Below are 13,760 nucleotides of genomic sequence, written 5' to 3'. Positions count from 1 at the left end.
ATCAAGCGTAGCACCTGTGTGCTGTGACACATGTTCGTTCTCCAAACACTTCATCGTGGCTTGGTGGATCTTTAGGCCACAACTGTTTTTGCAGGTTTTCCCGCACCTGCATACTGCTGTCATTGTCGTTCCTCCATTGCCATTAGTCCATAACCTTGGGTCTGTCAGGTTGGGGTTCTCATTCTCCCCCCATCTCTGGTTCCCCTGGGGGTATATTTCCATGAGTTGATCTGTAGCTTCAAAAAGGGTTCCTCCTCTCAGAGAATGTGGTTTGGGCTGCCAACCCTTCCCACCCCAAGTGCTGTCTTCCCAAGCTGCCAACTATCTCTCCAGTAGTCACCAGCCTCTTCCTGGTTGTCAACCAGTCTATTCCTGGGAGTCACTGGCCTTGCCAGAACAGTTAGTTCTTGAAACACATCTTCAGATGCACCTGAACACATCATCAGTGATGTTACCTGAGGTCCTCGGGTGTTTTGGGTCTTTCAACATCAGACACCCTTGCCCAGCCACGGCTGATCAAAGAGCAATGTGTAACATTTTACCAGATTTGAGACTTATTCACTTTTATTTGTAAATAAAATATTTTAATAGATTTGATAAAATTATTGTGCACCCGTGATTTTTCTCACTTGCGAATACTTTGGTGGCGCAGCATTTTTCCATCTGAGATGCTTTAGTTACGATGATTTGGAATATCCACAGCAGTAATATATTACTAGTATCTAATTTTGAAGAATATTACTGAATATAAATATGCCATAACCAGTAATAATAACTTCTCCATTGTTGTTCATTTGTTGTACTAGTAGGATGGTTGGTCGGTGTAGTATTTGTCACGCCCCTCTTCCATTGATTGGACAGCTGGGTAAAAAGTGACAGTGACGAGCGCTGTTTTACCCAAAGTTTAACACTTATCAACTCTCAGCTCCAAAAAAAAAAAAGAGCAAACAAACTTGTTAAATATTATTATGGCAGTAATCAGTTTGCCAAAAAGAACACAGAATGTTTTACGTACCATTTACACATGTTAGGGAGCAGGTATACATTTATTTTGTAACAACTAACATTTTGATTAAACAAACATTTTCATGAATTCCAAAGTTTGTCAGAAGGGATTTACACACAAATTTGTTCTACTCGTGTTTCACGAATTCACGAAAAAGAAGTCTGCGCTGTTGTGCATTTCACATGCAGAGGGGTTAGCAATCATAATAGAGCTCATTTATATATAGAATTACGGTAACATTTTACAGTAAGGTTCCATAAGTTAATGTTAGCTAATGTATTAACTAACATAAACAATGACAATACGTTTATTACAGTATTTATTAAATTTTGTTAATGTTAATAAAATTACAGGTGTTGAATAATGAACCTTATTGTAAAGTTTTACAAGAATTACATATAGAGGACACAATGGCAAAACCAGCCTTGATTCTATGTTTCAGAGAGAAGTGCACAATGATTAAGATCAAACAAAATAACTAAGTTTTGTAATATGGTGGTATGTCTGTTGTAGGATGTGTTTGACCATTTACAAACTCCTGGTAATAAGCCTCAGCAAGGTCAGGGGTCAGAGACTCCTCTGTCAGAGGTCATTGAGAAGAACCTTAAAGCTGCAGTAGCCAACAGCAACCGTAGCCATGTCACAAGCCTTGAAGCCAAGACTGCCAGTCCACAACTGGGAAAAGATCCTGAACCTGAGGTACACACACACGCACACTCATATACACATTCAACCTCTATGTGAATACAGATAAATACAGGTGTGTCTGTACCATGCAGGTGGAGCAGAAGGCTGCAGCTCCTCTCAGTGGGGTGGTGGTGTGTGTAAGCAAGAAATTAAGCAAGAAACAGAGTGAACTCAATGCAGTGGCTGCCTCTCTTGGCGCAGACTTCAGGTACATGCCAAATCTCTGACTCTTACTCTATAAATCAGTCTAAAACTAATAATGTCATTTGAGGTGTTGCAGGAGATGCAATATACATATATTTTTTTTTAACCAAAGGGATGGAGTCTTATGGATTTTCTCTCGTATAGGTGGTCGTGTGACGACTCTGTCACTCATTACATCTACCAGGGTAAAGTGGGAGACAACAGTAAAGAATATAAAGCTGTCAAAGAGACAGGACTGCACATAGTGTCACAACACTGGCTACAGGCTGTACGTACACAGAAGTCATTTTTTTTAAAGATTTCTGTAGTTCATATTATATTCATATCATGCACCAAACAATGTAAACTATTTTATAGGTACATTAAAATGACCTCAAAGAATAGTGAAAAGTTAGGAGTTTAAATCCAGTTGTCCATTTTATTTTCAGTGTGCAGATGAGCAAAAGCATGTGTCTGAGTCACTCTACCCTTTTACATTCAATCCCAAAATGAGCCTCACCATGAGTCAGGTGGCAGATACCACTCAGAGGTCACCTCCTCCTTCCACTCCCCGCACCAGACTCAGGGCATGTAAAGAAAACGAGGAGACAATGGTGAGGAATTTATACCTTGTACTGCACTACCCATACTCTTCAATCCTAGCATGTTGCACTTCAAAGCTATAACTGTCCACATTTTCATGCAATGTCAGTCTATGCATTGCCAACACGTTCTCTTTCAAATTCATCTGTCTCGACTCAATAATAATACTGCCTGAAGGCACAAGGCAAACATAAAAGTCGCTCGGGACAGTTGTCTGTCGAGCGATGTGTGAAGTTTTCTGCATGCAGTGCCACGCACGAATCCTAAGCGCGTTCACAGACAGTGCTTGGATGAACAAATAAAGACAAGATTACATCAACATTAGGGATGGGACGGTATGAAAATTTAATATCACGATTATAGTGACTAAAATTATCAAGATTATCAATATTATCACGGTTTTGTTGAAACGAGATGAAAGTGTTCAAAAATAGTTGATGCTCACACTGAAAACATTTCAGCAAGTTTTATATTTAATAATCAACAAACAACTAATAAAACAAACAACTCTATGCACTTAATTTAAAGAAAGATTAAATTCTGTGGCATTTCCTTCCTTACAATGAAAATTGTAGAAGCATAGAAAAGTCACTGACTTTCACCATTCCTTCTCGAAAAAAAACATTGTGCGCTGCGCTTGCGTCAGACTGTGGCTGGCTGGACATGATTTAATAGTGAGTTATTAAAACCGCGATAATCAAACACGGTTTTAATGATAATTCATTTTTAAATGATATTACTAGCCTTCAGCACATTTTATCACGGTTATCAATAAAACCGGTTATCGTCCCATCCCTAATCAACATGCGCGTCTTGGCGAATATCCTAGTAAATACATTCAGTTAGGCCTATGTCTTAACGTAAATTGTTGAGAAAGAAAACGTGTGTGTATCAGTATTTGGATCCATGCTTTCGGTCTTAAAGTGAAAGCAAACTAGCAATACATTTCTGTTAAAGAATACAAAATCTCTCACTGCTCTTGACTGAGCAGTAACTTTAGATTAATTTAATAATTTGTAACTTTAGATTAATCGGTTTAATTTATACAATTAAGACTGTAAAGAGGGTTATTTTTAGGGCTGAAACGATTCCTCTAGTTACTTGAGTAACTCGATTACAAAAAATGATCGAGGCAAATTCCTCTGCCTCGAAGCCTCTTTTAATTTATTTTAAATCTCACGTCAGGTTCTTTCGCAATGCTTTTTAATGTGACACAACGCGTTTACGTCACCCACAAAGCGGAAGGAGACACAAGCGCGGAGTCTGAAATCGCATACTGCAAGGAGTCAGCAGTGTTTTGATTTGAGGGCGCGGGCAAACATAAAGAGAACGTTGTGGCGTGTGTCCATTGCAAGATAGAGCTGGCAGACCACAACTAGGGCCCTATGATTTCCGCGATGCAGAAAACGTGGAGGGAATCGCGGAATCCAGTCATAAAAATGGATTTTACAGTTTAACGCGGAATGGCATGGAATTTGCCAAATTTTGAATGAATTAATCAAAAATAGGTCATTGCACTTACATCAAATCACGATATGGACTAATATCTGTAAATATTAAGCCGGAACAGTCTATTTAAATATCAATCCTGCATGTTCTGCGTATCTCTGTTAACGAATGGAGCAGAAGTGCGAGTTCATTTATCACACGTGCTATCTTTCTATAAAAGGACGTGAACACATGAACATCTCCAGAACTGCTCTGACAGTCACTTCATGAGCATTTGACCTTGTCACATCACAATACACAGAACTGTAAAGGTACGTCAACCCGTCAAAATAAAAGTCCGTTTTTTTAAGGTTTAATTACACAACATTTCTTTCATGTTTTATTTTTAATAGTAAATCCCCTTTGTTTACCAAAAAGTTAAGTTTGCTTAATTTTTAATAATTAAAAGATAAATTAAATTAATGTTTTATGTGTTTAATGTTTAATGTGTATCTCAGAAAATGGTTTATTTTAAACCCCAACTGAATGGCACTTAAATGCACTTAATTCATCTGTCAACTTTATTGTCATTGTTCACAGTACAAGTACAGACAGAGAAACAATGGATAATAATTAAATGTTTATTTTTGATGTATGCATTGCATTTTATGCATTTAAAATGAAAAAAAAATTTTTTTCTAAAAAAGGAAACTTAGTTGTTCATTGTAAGAGACCCAGGAGTCTTATTTTCTCTTGCATAATTAATATTGCACTTTAATTAAGCAAAAACACATTTTATCCGATTAATCGATGGAATTTTTGGTAGAATACTCGATTACTTAAATATTCGATAGCTGCAGCCCTAGTTATTTTACATATAAAATTTTGTACCTTAATATTTCTTTTATACCTACCTGAAAAACCAGAAATGCACTGTTTATTTAATTTGTGTCTTTGTTCTATTAAATTTATTTCCCACTATTTCTTGTAATTTGTTTAACTGTAGAAAATATTCTTATCACTGAGCCCATAGTTGCAGCCAAAAAAAAAATATATATATATACAGTAAATGAAAAGGTGTCGTTTTATTAGGCTATTGATGCAAGCTTTCTTTGTGAAATTGAAATATAACAAAACTTAATAGAAATTTTTAAATGAACACCAGATCAAAAAAGTTACACAAATAAAATAAATCCCTTAATATGAACAAACTAAGGCTTAGTCTGTGCTGTTTCCATTCAAAATTAGAGGCAACCACTTTATTTTAATCATGATCTAAGGAAAGATGCAGCATACATGCAGCATGAGTAGAATTTTATCTAATTTAGACTGTATAATTTCGAAATTTACAGCAAAAACAGAATGGTCTGACTTTAGTTTTGTGAAACTATACTACATAAAACATCTTATTGAAACAGCAGATGAGCTGAATGAGACACGGATTCACTTTCCGTCAGTAGGTGGCGCTCGTTAACAGCATGATGCAGTGTTTCCTGGGTTACCGCTGTAAACATAGCAGACTGTGCTTATGAATACTACTTTAATATGCATTGTTCAGAGGCAAGATGGAAAAGAAAATGCCATGTAAATGTTTCTAAAGATAGTCAGAGATACATCGCCTCAGAGTTACATTCAAATAAACTCCTACTCCAATTGTATCGCAATGTGTTTGGCATCTCAACTAATTTGAATCGTCAAATATTTTAATTGATTTTTGACCGGCTCACTGTAAATTGTTACATCCTTAATGTGTTTGAATGTATATATTGCTTTAAATTATTTATTTATTTTCAAGCTTAGCCCTGTTGACAAAACCACAGACCTCTCAACCTCTCAGTGTGTCAGTTTGGGAGAGCCAGAGAAAGATCAGACCATAGGCACAGAGAAAAGTGAGTCCTCTTTAAAGATGTGTCTTTGATTCATGTATTAAATCTCTGTGTTTGTCTCTGACTGAGCTAAAGTCACAATTCAAATTTTCTTATCTTCTCCCTCAGATCTCAAAGAAACACTTGAGATGAGAGAGAGTCTTCAAAGGCAACTTCAGGAGATCATGTCTGCTACTAAACTGACCAGCGGTCGTCGAGGCTCCTCGCGTTTGGCCAGAACTGGCTCAGGGGGACTAGACTCACCCCACACCCTGGACAGCCTGGGGCGAATGGGAAGACGCAGCCGTACTTTAGAGGCCCTACGGTACAAAAACAATCTAGCTAGTTGGAGTGGGTGATATGACCAAAATCTTATATCATGATATGAGTAATTTTACTTGACGGTAGCAGTGTATATTACAATGTCGTTGTTTTTGTTTTAAATAAGGTCTTTATGATATACATTTTTTGATAACATAAAAATTTAATAATAATACACTAGTGTTAATATCACAAAAAAACTAATTCTATCCAAAATGTAAAAAAAAGCTCACTGAAGACAAGTAAACGGTAATTACAAACAGTAGTACAAAAAAAAAAACCCAGTTTCAAATGTTTAAAAACAATGTATATTCTTCACTGTGTAAATTAAATATATATTTCTTGTAAGCAAAGTTACAAAAGTGATTACTCAAGAGCAGTAAGAGATTTTCTCTTTTGTTGTTTGATTAACATGAATGACAGACAGCAGGGATATTAGACTGCTGTCACTTTAAGAGCTGCCCGCATCCAATATGATGTTACACATGTTTTCTTTCTCCGCTGTTTGCTTTCACTTAAGACCTAAATTATTTTGTTTATGAGGATACTTGCAAAGAAGGGCATTTTGACATACAAGTAGGGATACACGATATTATCTGAACTTTATCGGAATCAGCCAATAAAGGCTCAAAATATAACAATCGGCATCGGCTCGATATGAAAAATGATGCCAGTGTGCTTTGCCTATAAGACAAATAACTCACATGTGCTCAGGGTGTGCTAGTGATAAGATCACGTCAACAATGTGCCATTCTTGAAGCAAACTTTTGCCTAAATGGTGATTAGATTCACTCTTTCTCTGCTGATTGCATTTCAGTGGCTTAAACTTGCTTGTTTTTAAAAAGCAATGCTAAAAAACTTGTGCAAACGATACGTTTTCATGACCACGTAGCACAGCAATGTCACATGAGCGTGTAAGCGCAATATAGAAGACAGTGAAAAATTTTACAGATTGACAAATTTCACAGTTTTTAGTTGTTCACTAGGGAATGGAAGACACAAGACATGTTCTTGTTTCTGTTATGTTTTATTGGTGTGCCTCAGATGCTGGTTTTTATTGAGCTGTTACATCACTTTTTCCTAATGAATGTTGCATTTTTAAGATTGCATGTTTAAAGATTGTGTTTTGGCAGGATGTCACGTCAGATGGCTGTGGACCTGAATACAGAGCCGTCCCAGAGTGAGCAGATCGTGTGGGATGACCCCACAGCACGAGAGGAGAGAGCTAAATTGGCTGATAACCTGCAGTGGCCTGGTAGCCCCTCTCAGCACTCTGAAACCCTCGCCATCGTCCCACCGCCCCTCCCTGACCACACAGCCAGTGGCAGGGTCTCCATGACTGACTCTGAACTTGTGGAAATGGGTATGAGAAAAATACTTTATTTTTTTTAATACTTTAAATTGTCATACTTTTACAGATACACTTCTAATCAGAAGTTTAGATTTGGTTTAATTTTTTTATTTTTTTGAAAGAAGTATCTGATGCTCACCAAGGCTGCATTTAATTAGATTAAAATACAGTCAAAAAAATAAATATTGTGGAAATATTTTTTGCAATTTACAAACATATCAACTTTACAGTTTAGAATGTAAGTTAAAGCTGTAAGGGCAAAGCTGAATTTTTCAACAAATAAAATTAGCAGCACTCTGCACTTTTTGTTTTCATAAACATTAAAACATTAAAAATACAGTTCTAATGATAATTAAATATGAAATCGTAATAATAACCATCTGGGCTTTCAAAACGGTTTTCTCCCTAAATGCATCCTTTCTGAATAATGGTATTAATTAAAAAATAAATATATATTTATATCTTACTGATATACTGAACTCTAGTGTAAAAAGGTGAAATTGCATTACAGATGTTCTGATTCAGCATTTCTGACTCTTTCCAGCTGCTTTTGAAGTCATCGAAGCACAGCTGAAGCCAAAGGTGACCCCACCTCCAACTGACACGCTTCAGAGCCCTGAAACACATGAAGCACCTATTCTTGCTATTCTTGCACAGGTACACACATACACACACGGCTGATTTTGAGTGGCTCAGTACTGTGATATAGCTATATAAATAAGCTTGTGGAGTTTTATTATATGCATAACAGTTAGTTCAGATTCTCAAATCTGACTGGACAAGAGGCTTTCTAAGAGTTCTTATATTTCATCAATCTCAGCCCTGCGACTTGACTCAGGCTGTCAGACAGTGCGAGTTACATTGTTATGCCAGTAAATGACAGCAAGTGGCTACCTTTATGAGTGGGTCATTAAAACATTCTGAACTAACATGTTTAAAAATGCTAATTCATTCATGAATGAAACAAGGTGTTAAAATTAGTTGAACTTTGAGTGCCACTTTACAAAGCTCAGTCAACAAGCAAAATGTCACTTGGGGTAACGCATAGAGTCAAGTCAAGTCTGCTTTATTGTCAATTCTCCACATGTATAGTACATACAGAGAATCGAATTTGCGTTACTCTCAGACCCCAGTGCATACAGATAACATTAACATTAAAGCCTAAAAATCTTATACAATACAACTATACAATAAGGGAATGTAAAAAAAGACATATAATAAAATTACAAATAAAGTTAAATAAAGCAGCGCAAGGCAAATGGCAGATAGAGTGCAAATCAATGAAGTGAACAACAGTGCAGATAAAAGATTTTTAGTGCAACAAAAAAAAGAAAAGTTTATTAGGTCTGATTAAAGTGACAAAGGGCTCAAGAGCAGTTATTTTATTTAACTGAATGATGAGGTAGTGGGATGACGTCTGTTCCATGCTGAATGAGGTAGTGAGCAGACCAATGCTGCACAAAGTGTAGAGATCAGTGGCATTGATTCACTGCTCTGAAAACACTCGTTATGATTAACTTATTTAACATCAATGCACATTCATTAAGTGGAAAACAAGAGCATTTAAAGAAAAACGTGAACATGGTGGTTTGCAATATTCAATAGGCTTGTCAGAATTGCTGTATTACAATATCGTTGTTATTATGACAGCACTGCGCACTCCTGTCCATGGAGAGCATTTATAATTGATTTTCTTCAAATCTGATCTACTAGATATCTCGGAATCAGGTTGAAGATGAGGAGGAGGAGGTAAAGGATCCTCCACGTTTCCTGCTGTCTTCATTAAACCCACAGGAACGCATAGACTACAGTCATCTCATAGAGGAGCTAGGTTAGTACACAAAGCAACATAGTGCTTCCCATTTCTTGTACTTTTTATGCTGTTTGTCAGTGTACCTGACTGCACTGAATTCAATTCAGGGATGTTGAATTTTCTAAATCTACTAATCAGTTAGTTAAACCTTCTCTAAAATTAGATCTGTTGTCAGATTCCTGTCAGACTCATGTGAGCTTTCACAAAATGCTTGTTTAGTGATAACTCTACTGACATTTTTTATCTATTTAACACTTTCAGCATAGACATTTATAATGTTACAAAATATTTATATTTTAAATTATTTCTGAATTTGGTTAATCAAAAATGATCCGTTTCTAAAAAAAAAAAATATTGATTTGTGCAAAAAATAGAAATGAAATTTATACATTGCTAATGATTCAACTGAGGCTGTTTTTTTTAATAATTCAACAGGGCACAATTAATCTCCATCTCTGTATATTGCTGAGTTTGGGTTTATTATAACGTTCATCTAGGAACGTAATGTGTGCCATTTCATCAGATTTGTAAGGTAAATCATTTATAAACCTACAAAAAACAAAGGAGAATACTTCATTATCTTTCTGAACATGCTATCTGTTCATCGAAATTTCAAAATAAAAGCTCAAACCCTCACTCTTTCACTTTTTGATGTCCATGTATTTAAGAAATTACAGTGGCTTTAGCAATTCTGTGGAAAAGAAATGGGCAAATATTAAAGATTAAGTGGACATTTAAATTAAATGTTACTTAGTCAATATTAATCAAGGATTAGTTTGTGCGGTAAAGTGTAAAAACAATCTCCAGGCCGTTGGCGCCTCTGCAGACATTTGTTATAATGCATAAGGTACTTTAAGTCTATGTATTTTCAGTTTTGTTCAATAAATCCATATGATAACTTGCTTTTGATACTTTATTTATACCAACTATTAATGCCTCATTGCTATGATATATGTATTTTATGATATATGTATGCCTTCAAAGGAATAAATTACATTTTAAGATATATTAAAACCGAAAACCATTCTTTTAAATGGTAATAATTGACAATATTACTGTTTTACTGTATTATATTCAGTTGTTGTATTCCTTACCTAATTGGATGTGTCATGTGCAGGTGGTGTTGTGCTGGAGAAGCAGAGTTTCGACCCCAGCTGCACTCATGTTGTTGTTGGCTATCCTCTGAGGAATGAGAAGTACCTGGCCGCTATGGCAGCGGGCAAGTGGATTCTTCACCGCTCGTATCTGGAGGCCTGCCGTGCTGAAGGACACTTCATACAGGTGTGTGTCTTCATTTGTGATTGGTGTCTTTCAGTGATGAAAGATGAGGATGTTGATGTCCTGTATGTCTATTAGGAGGAGCAGTATGAGTGGGGCAGCAGCTCTATCCTGGACGCTCTGCCATCCATCAACTCTCAGCAGAAGAGACTGGCACTGGCAGCCATGCGATGGAGGAAAACACTACAAGGTTGCTCAAACACGGAGGTACGCATAAATATGTTGTGCTTGGATGAGCATGCAAGTGCATGGCACAGCACCTAATGCGGTTGATGTGCAGGGAGCGTTTGGTGGCTGGACTGTGATGCTGAATATTGACCAGGCCAGAGAGGCTGGATTCAGACGGCTGCTGGAGTCCGGGGGAGCCCAGGTCTGTTTTCATTAATCTTCTGAATCCACAATGAATCCATAAAAAAACATGGGTGTTCTGTGACCTTACAAGCAGTATTTCTGTTTCTCCCTCCGTCCTTTGTGTTGTTTCTCCTGTATTAACCCTCTCTCCCGCTGTATAGGTGTTGCCAGACCCTTCTCCCTTGTGGTTTAAAGAGACCACTCACCTCTTTGTGGATTTTAGTCGGTTAAAACCGAGTGACGTCAGAGTGGATGTCAGTGGAGCTGCAGCTCAGGGAGTCAAATGTCTTAAACCAGAGTACATTGCTGATTACCTCATGCAGGTGAGAGATGATGTTTCAGATATAAATCCTGTTTAGGGCAGTACATTTTGGGGAATTTTTTTCTTTTTTTTTCTTATAGCTCCTGGTTTGCTGTGCTTGTTTGTAAGGCTGCAGGATTCTGCCAAAATGGTGTAATTATACATCAGTACGATTATAAAACAATCATAAAAATCTAATTTATTTACAGTAAAAATATTAGAATGTAACATAATAAGAAATATAAACACACGCCGCAGTTATCAGGGTCCAAACACAAACAGATCATGTAGACAGTATTGTTATACAATGGTCATGTCTCTTTTCAAATATAAGGAGTCTTTCTATGGAAGTTTAATTCTATATTATAACAGACAAAAATATTGTCTACAATACATTGCAATACATTCACTGATGTCTAGCAACTTGATTACTGAAATAAATTAAAATAAGAAAGATTGCTGTTTTAACTTGTCACTAAAAATAAGTCTGTAAAAAAACATTTCATAATAAATGTATCAAGAATTAATTTTTGTTAACAGTTCAGCTGTCTTAATTTCTTCATTTTCAAACATGAAGCCATCAGGCTTCTCTTTTCCTGACATGCTCTTTTGTTGGAAAGTGGTTCTCATTACAAGTTTATGAAGAAGGTTTGCATTTGTTGATTTCCCAAATTTACATTATAAGTAACCCAAAAGCAGAGCAATCATCTCTAAAAGAATAGTGCCACAATTCACTCGGAAACATGCAGTGTTTTTATTTGCTAAGTCTTCAGGGATTTCAGTTTTCTGTTGATTAATCATGAAGCCCTACACCTGGAATTAAACTACCAGCAGCTGTAATGGAAATCTCAAATCTGTCACAGTAATGGCTTGTTTTGTTCAGATCTGAATTAGTTGTTGAGGCAACAAGTATGATTTAATAGATATTTAAATTGCTTAATTTTTTTCAGGAGCCTTGTCCTTCAATGGACGCTTACTATCTCCCTTGTGCAGCAGCTGAGGATCTAGAAAAGGTTCAAGATACATCTTCACGCAAACGAAAAGCCTCTGGGAACATGTCCACATTGAAGAAGAGTCGTTTGAGATGAAATGTAAAATTTCAAATGCTAATGCATTATGTATTTATGTGATTTTATTCAATTGTTACATTGTAGATAAAAAAACGTATTGTCAATAAAAAAAAAAAATCTAAATGTGAACCACGGTCCAAGAACAGTGAAGTGAAATAAGTGAAGGTGCGTTCTTCAAAATAAACTATGATAGCCAGAATTACTCAAGCTTGCATTTGTGTTATGCTAGACCTTTCTAGTAGATGTACTACCACTTTCTGCCCTACAGAGTGAGGGTTGTTCTCATGATGGAAAGATGAACGGACTTAACTGGTCATTTTATCCTTAAATTACACACACACTTTTTTTTTTTTTCAAACCAATCACAAATGGATGGATGAGTACTAGGTGCTTTGCAATTATGTACAGGAAGACAAATTAGACATCGAGAAAAAGATCTTGAATCATTATGATACTTCATAAAATAGAGTTCTTCATGGAATCAATTTAAAAGTGGTTTGTAATTTAATTTGGTGAATCCCGATTGTCTGATATAATGAGTAATTAAATTTTCTCGAGGTGTTGCTTGCAGTTCCTGTTTGACCTCTGATGTAATTCCTCTTACCAAAAGACATTAAAATCTTCTGTGTCCACAGCAACCGTTCCGTTACTAATGGCAACAAGTGCACAGATTTTTTTTTTTTTTGAAGCTGCTGCTGTCTTGTTTATGTCATAGATCCAATGCAGATTGTTATTACTTGGTCAAATACACATCAAGTGATTGATCTCTTTCAGTGCTACTATAGGGTTACTATAGCATTTTAATGTAATTATAGAATTTTTAACCAGCCTTTTTTGGAGTGCCAATTCTTCCTACACAATTACTAATTTTAAAGGATATTATTTGTAATGCTTAAACTAACTGCCATTTAAATTAACTAGGTGACCCCCCCCCCCTTTTTTCCCTTCTAAATAACATTACTATTTATTTATTTTTTTTTTTAACGGAAGTGTGCATGGAATCCCTTGATAAGTGGATTTGCTTGAGAAGTCTGGTGGCCTATATGAGCATGTATATGATTTACCCTGGTCATGGCTAAGCCTGCCACCAACCAACTGCTGGGACTGGGGGTTAACCACATCAACTCTGGGGACCCACCGGTGGGTCCAATATTGCATATGCCTAATTCTCAAAAAATCTAAATAACAGCTGAAGTGGTTAAAACCACAGTCTCAAAGCCTCCGGATTACAAAGTTGGATCCCCCATTTGTCACAGAGTGAGGGAGGTGATGGGGAAGGGAAAAGGGCTGCTCTGAATGCATGTTTCTCTTACCGAACACAAATCTGCTATCACCCTCGATGTGACTGCACTCTGTTTCTGCCTTTGTGTTTCTTTGCTTCAGTCCTGAATGAGTAATTAAATGCAGTAAATTAACTACTTTTTTTACCCAAGCTTTACAGCCCTGTAACTGCTGGTGCAGATAAGGCCTATTTGCTGCTTACCTGTCAACAAGACTGATTAT

General features: G+C 36.5%; 1 protein-coding gene across 1 annotated transcript in view; it reads left to right on the top strand.

Annotated features, from left to right (window-relative positions):
* The window catches only part of LOC132123833 (DNA topoisomerase 2-binding protein 1-A-like), a 31,808-nt gene extending 19,108 nt beyond the window's left edge, over window positions 1-12,700 (top strand). Inside the window, exons 15-28 of the mRNA XM_059534521.1 lie at window positions 1,520-1,705; window positions 1,786-1,901; window positions 2,042-2,165; window positions 2,326-2,490; window positions 5,703-5,796; window positions 5,902-6,097; window positions 7,227-7,456; window positions 7,989-8,095; window positions 9,158-9,275; window positions 10,375-10,538; window positions 10,614-10,742; window positions 10,816-10,905; window positions 11,048-11,209; window positions 12,138-12,700. Coding sequence (XP_059390504.1) covers window positions 1,520-1,705; window positions 1,786-1,901; window positions 2,042-2,165; window positions 2,326-2,490; window positions 5,703-5,796; window positions 5,902-6,097; window positions 7,227-7,456; window positions 7,989-8,095; window positions 9,158-9,275; window positions 10,375-10,538; window positions 10,614-10,742; window positions 10,816-10,905; window positions 11,048-11,209; window positions 12,138-12,275 — 2,019 coding nt within the window. The 3' untranslated portion in view covers window positions 12,276-12,700. The remainder of the gene's footprint in view (window positions 1-1,519; window positions 1,706-1,785; window positions 1,902-2,041; window positions 2,166-2,325; window positions 2,491-5,702; window positions 5,797-5,901; window positions 6,098-7,226; window positions 7,457-7,988; window positions 8,096-9,157; window positions 9,276-10,374; window positions 10,539-10,613; window positions 10,743-10,815; window positions 10,906-11,047; window positions 11,210-12,137) is intronic.
* Window positions 12,701-13,760: the final 1,060 nt, after the last annotated feature.

Source organism: Carassius carassius, chromosome 42 (genome assembly GCF_963082965.1).
Source record: "Carassius carassius chromosome 42, fCarCar2.1, whole genome shotgun sequence".
NCBI lineage: Eukaryota > Metazoa > Chordata > Actinopteri > Cypriniformes > Cyprinidae > Carassius > Carassius carassius.
This window is presented reverse-complemented; position numbering and strand designations above follow the sequence as displayed.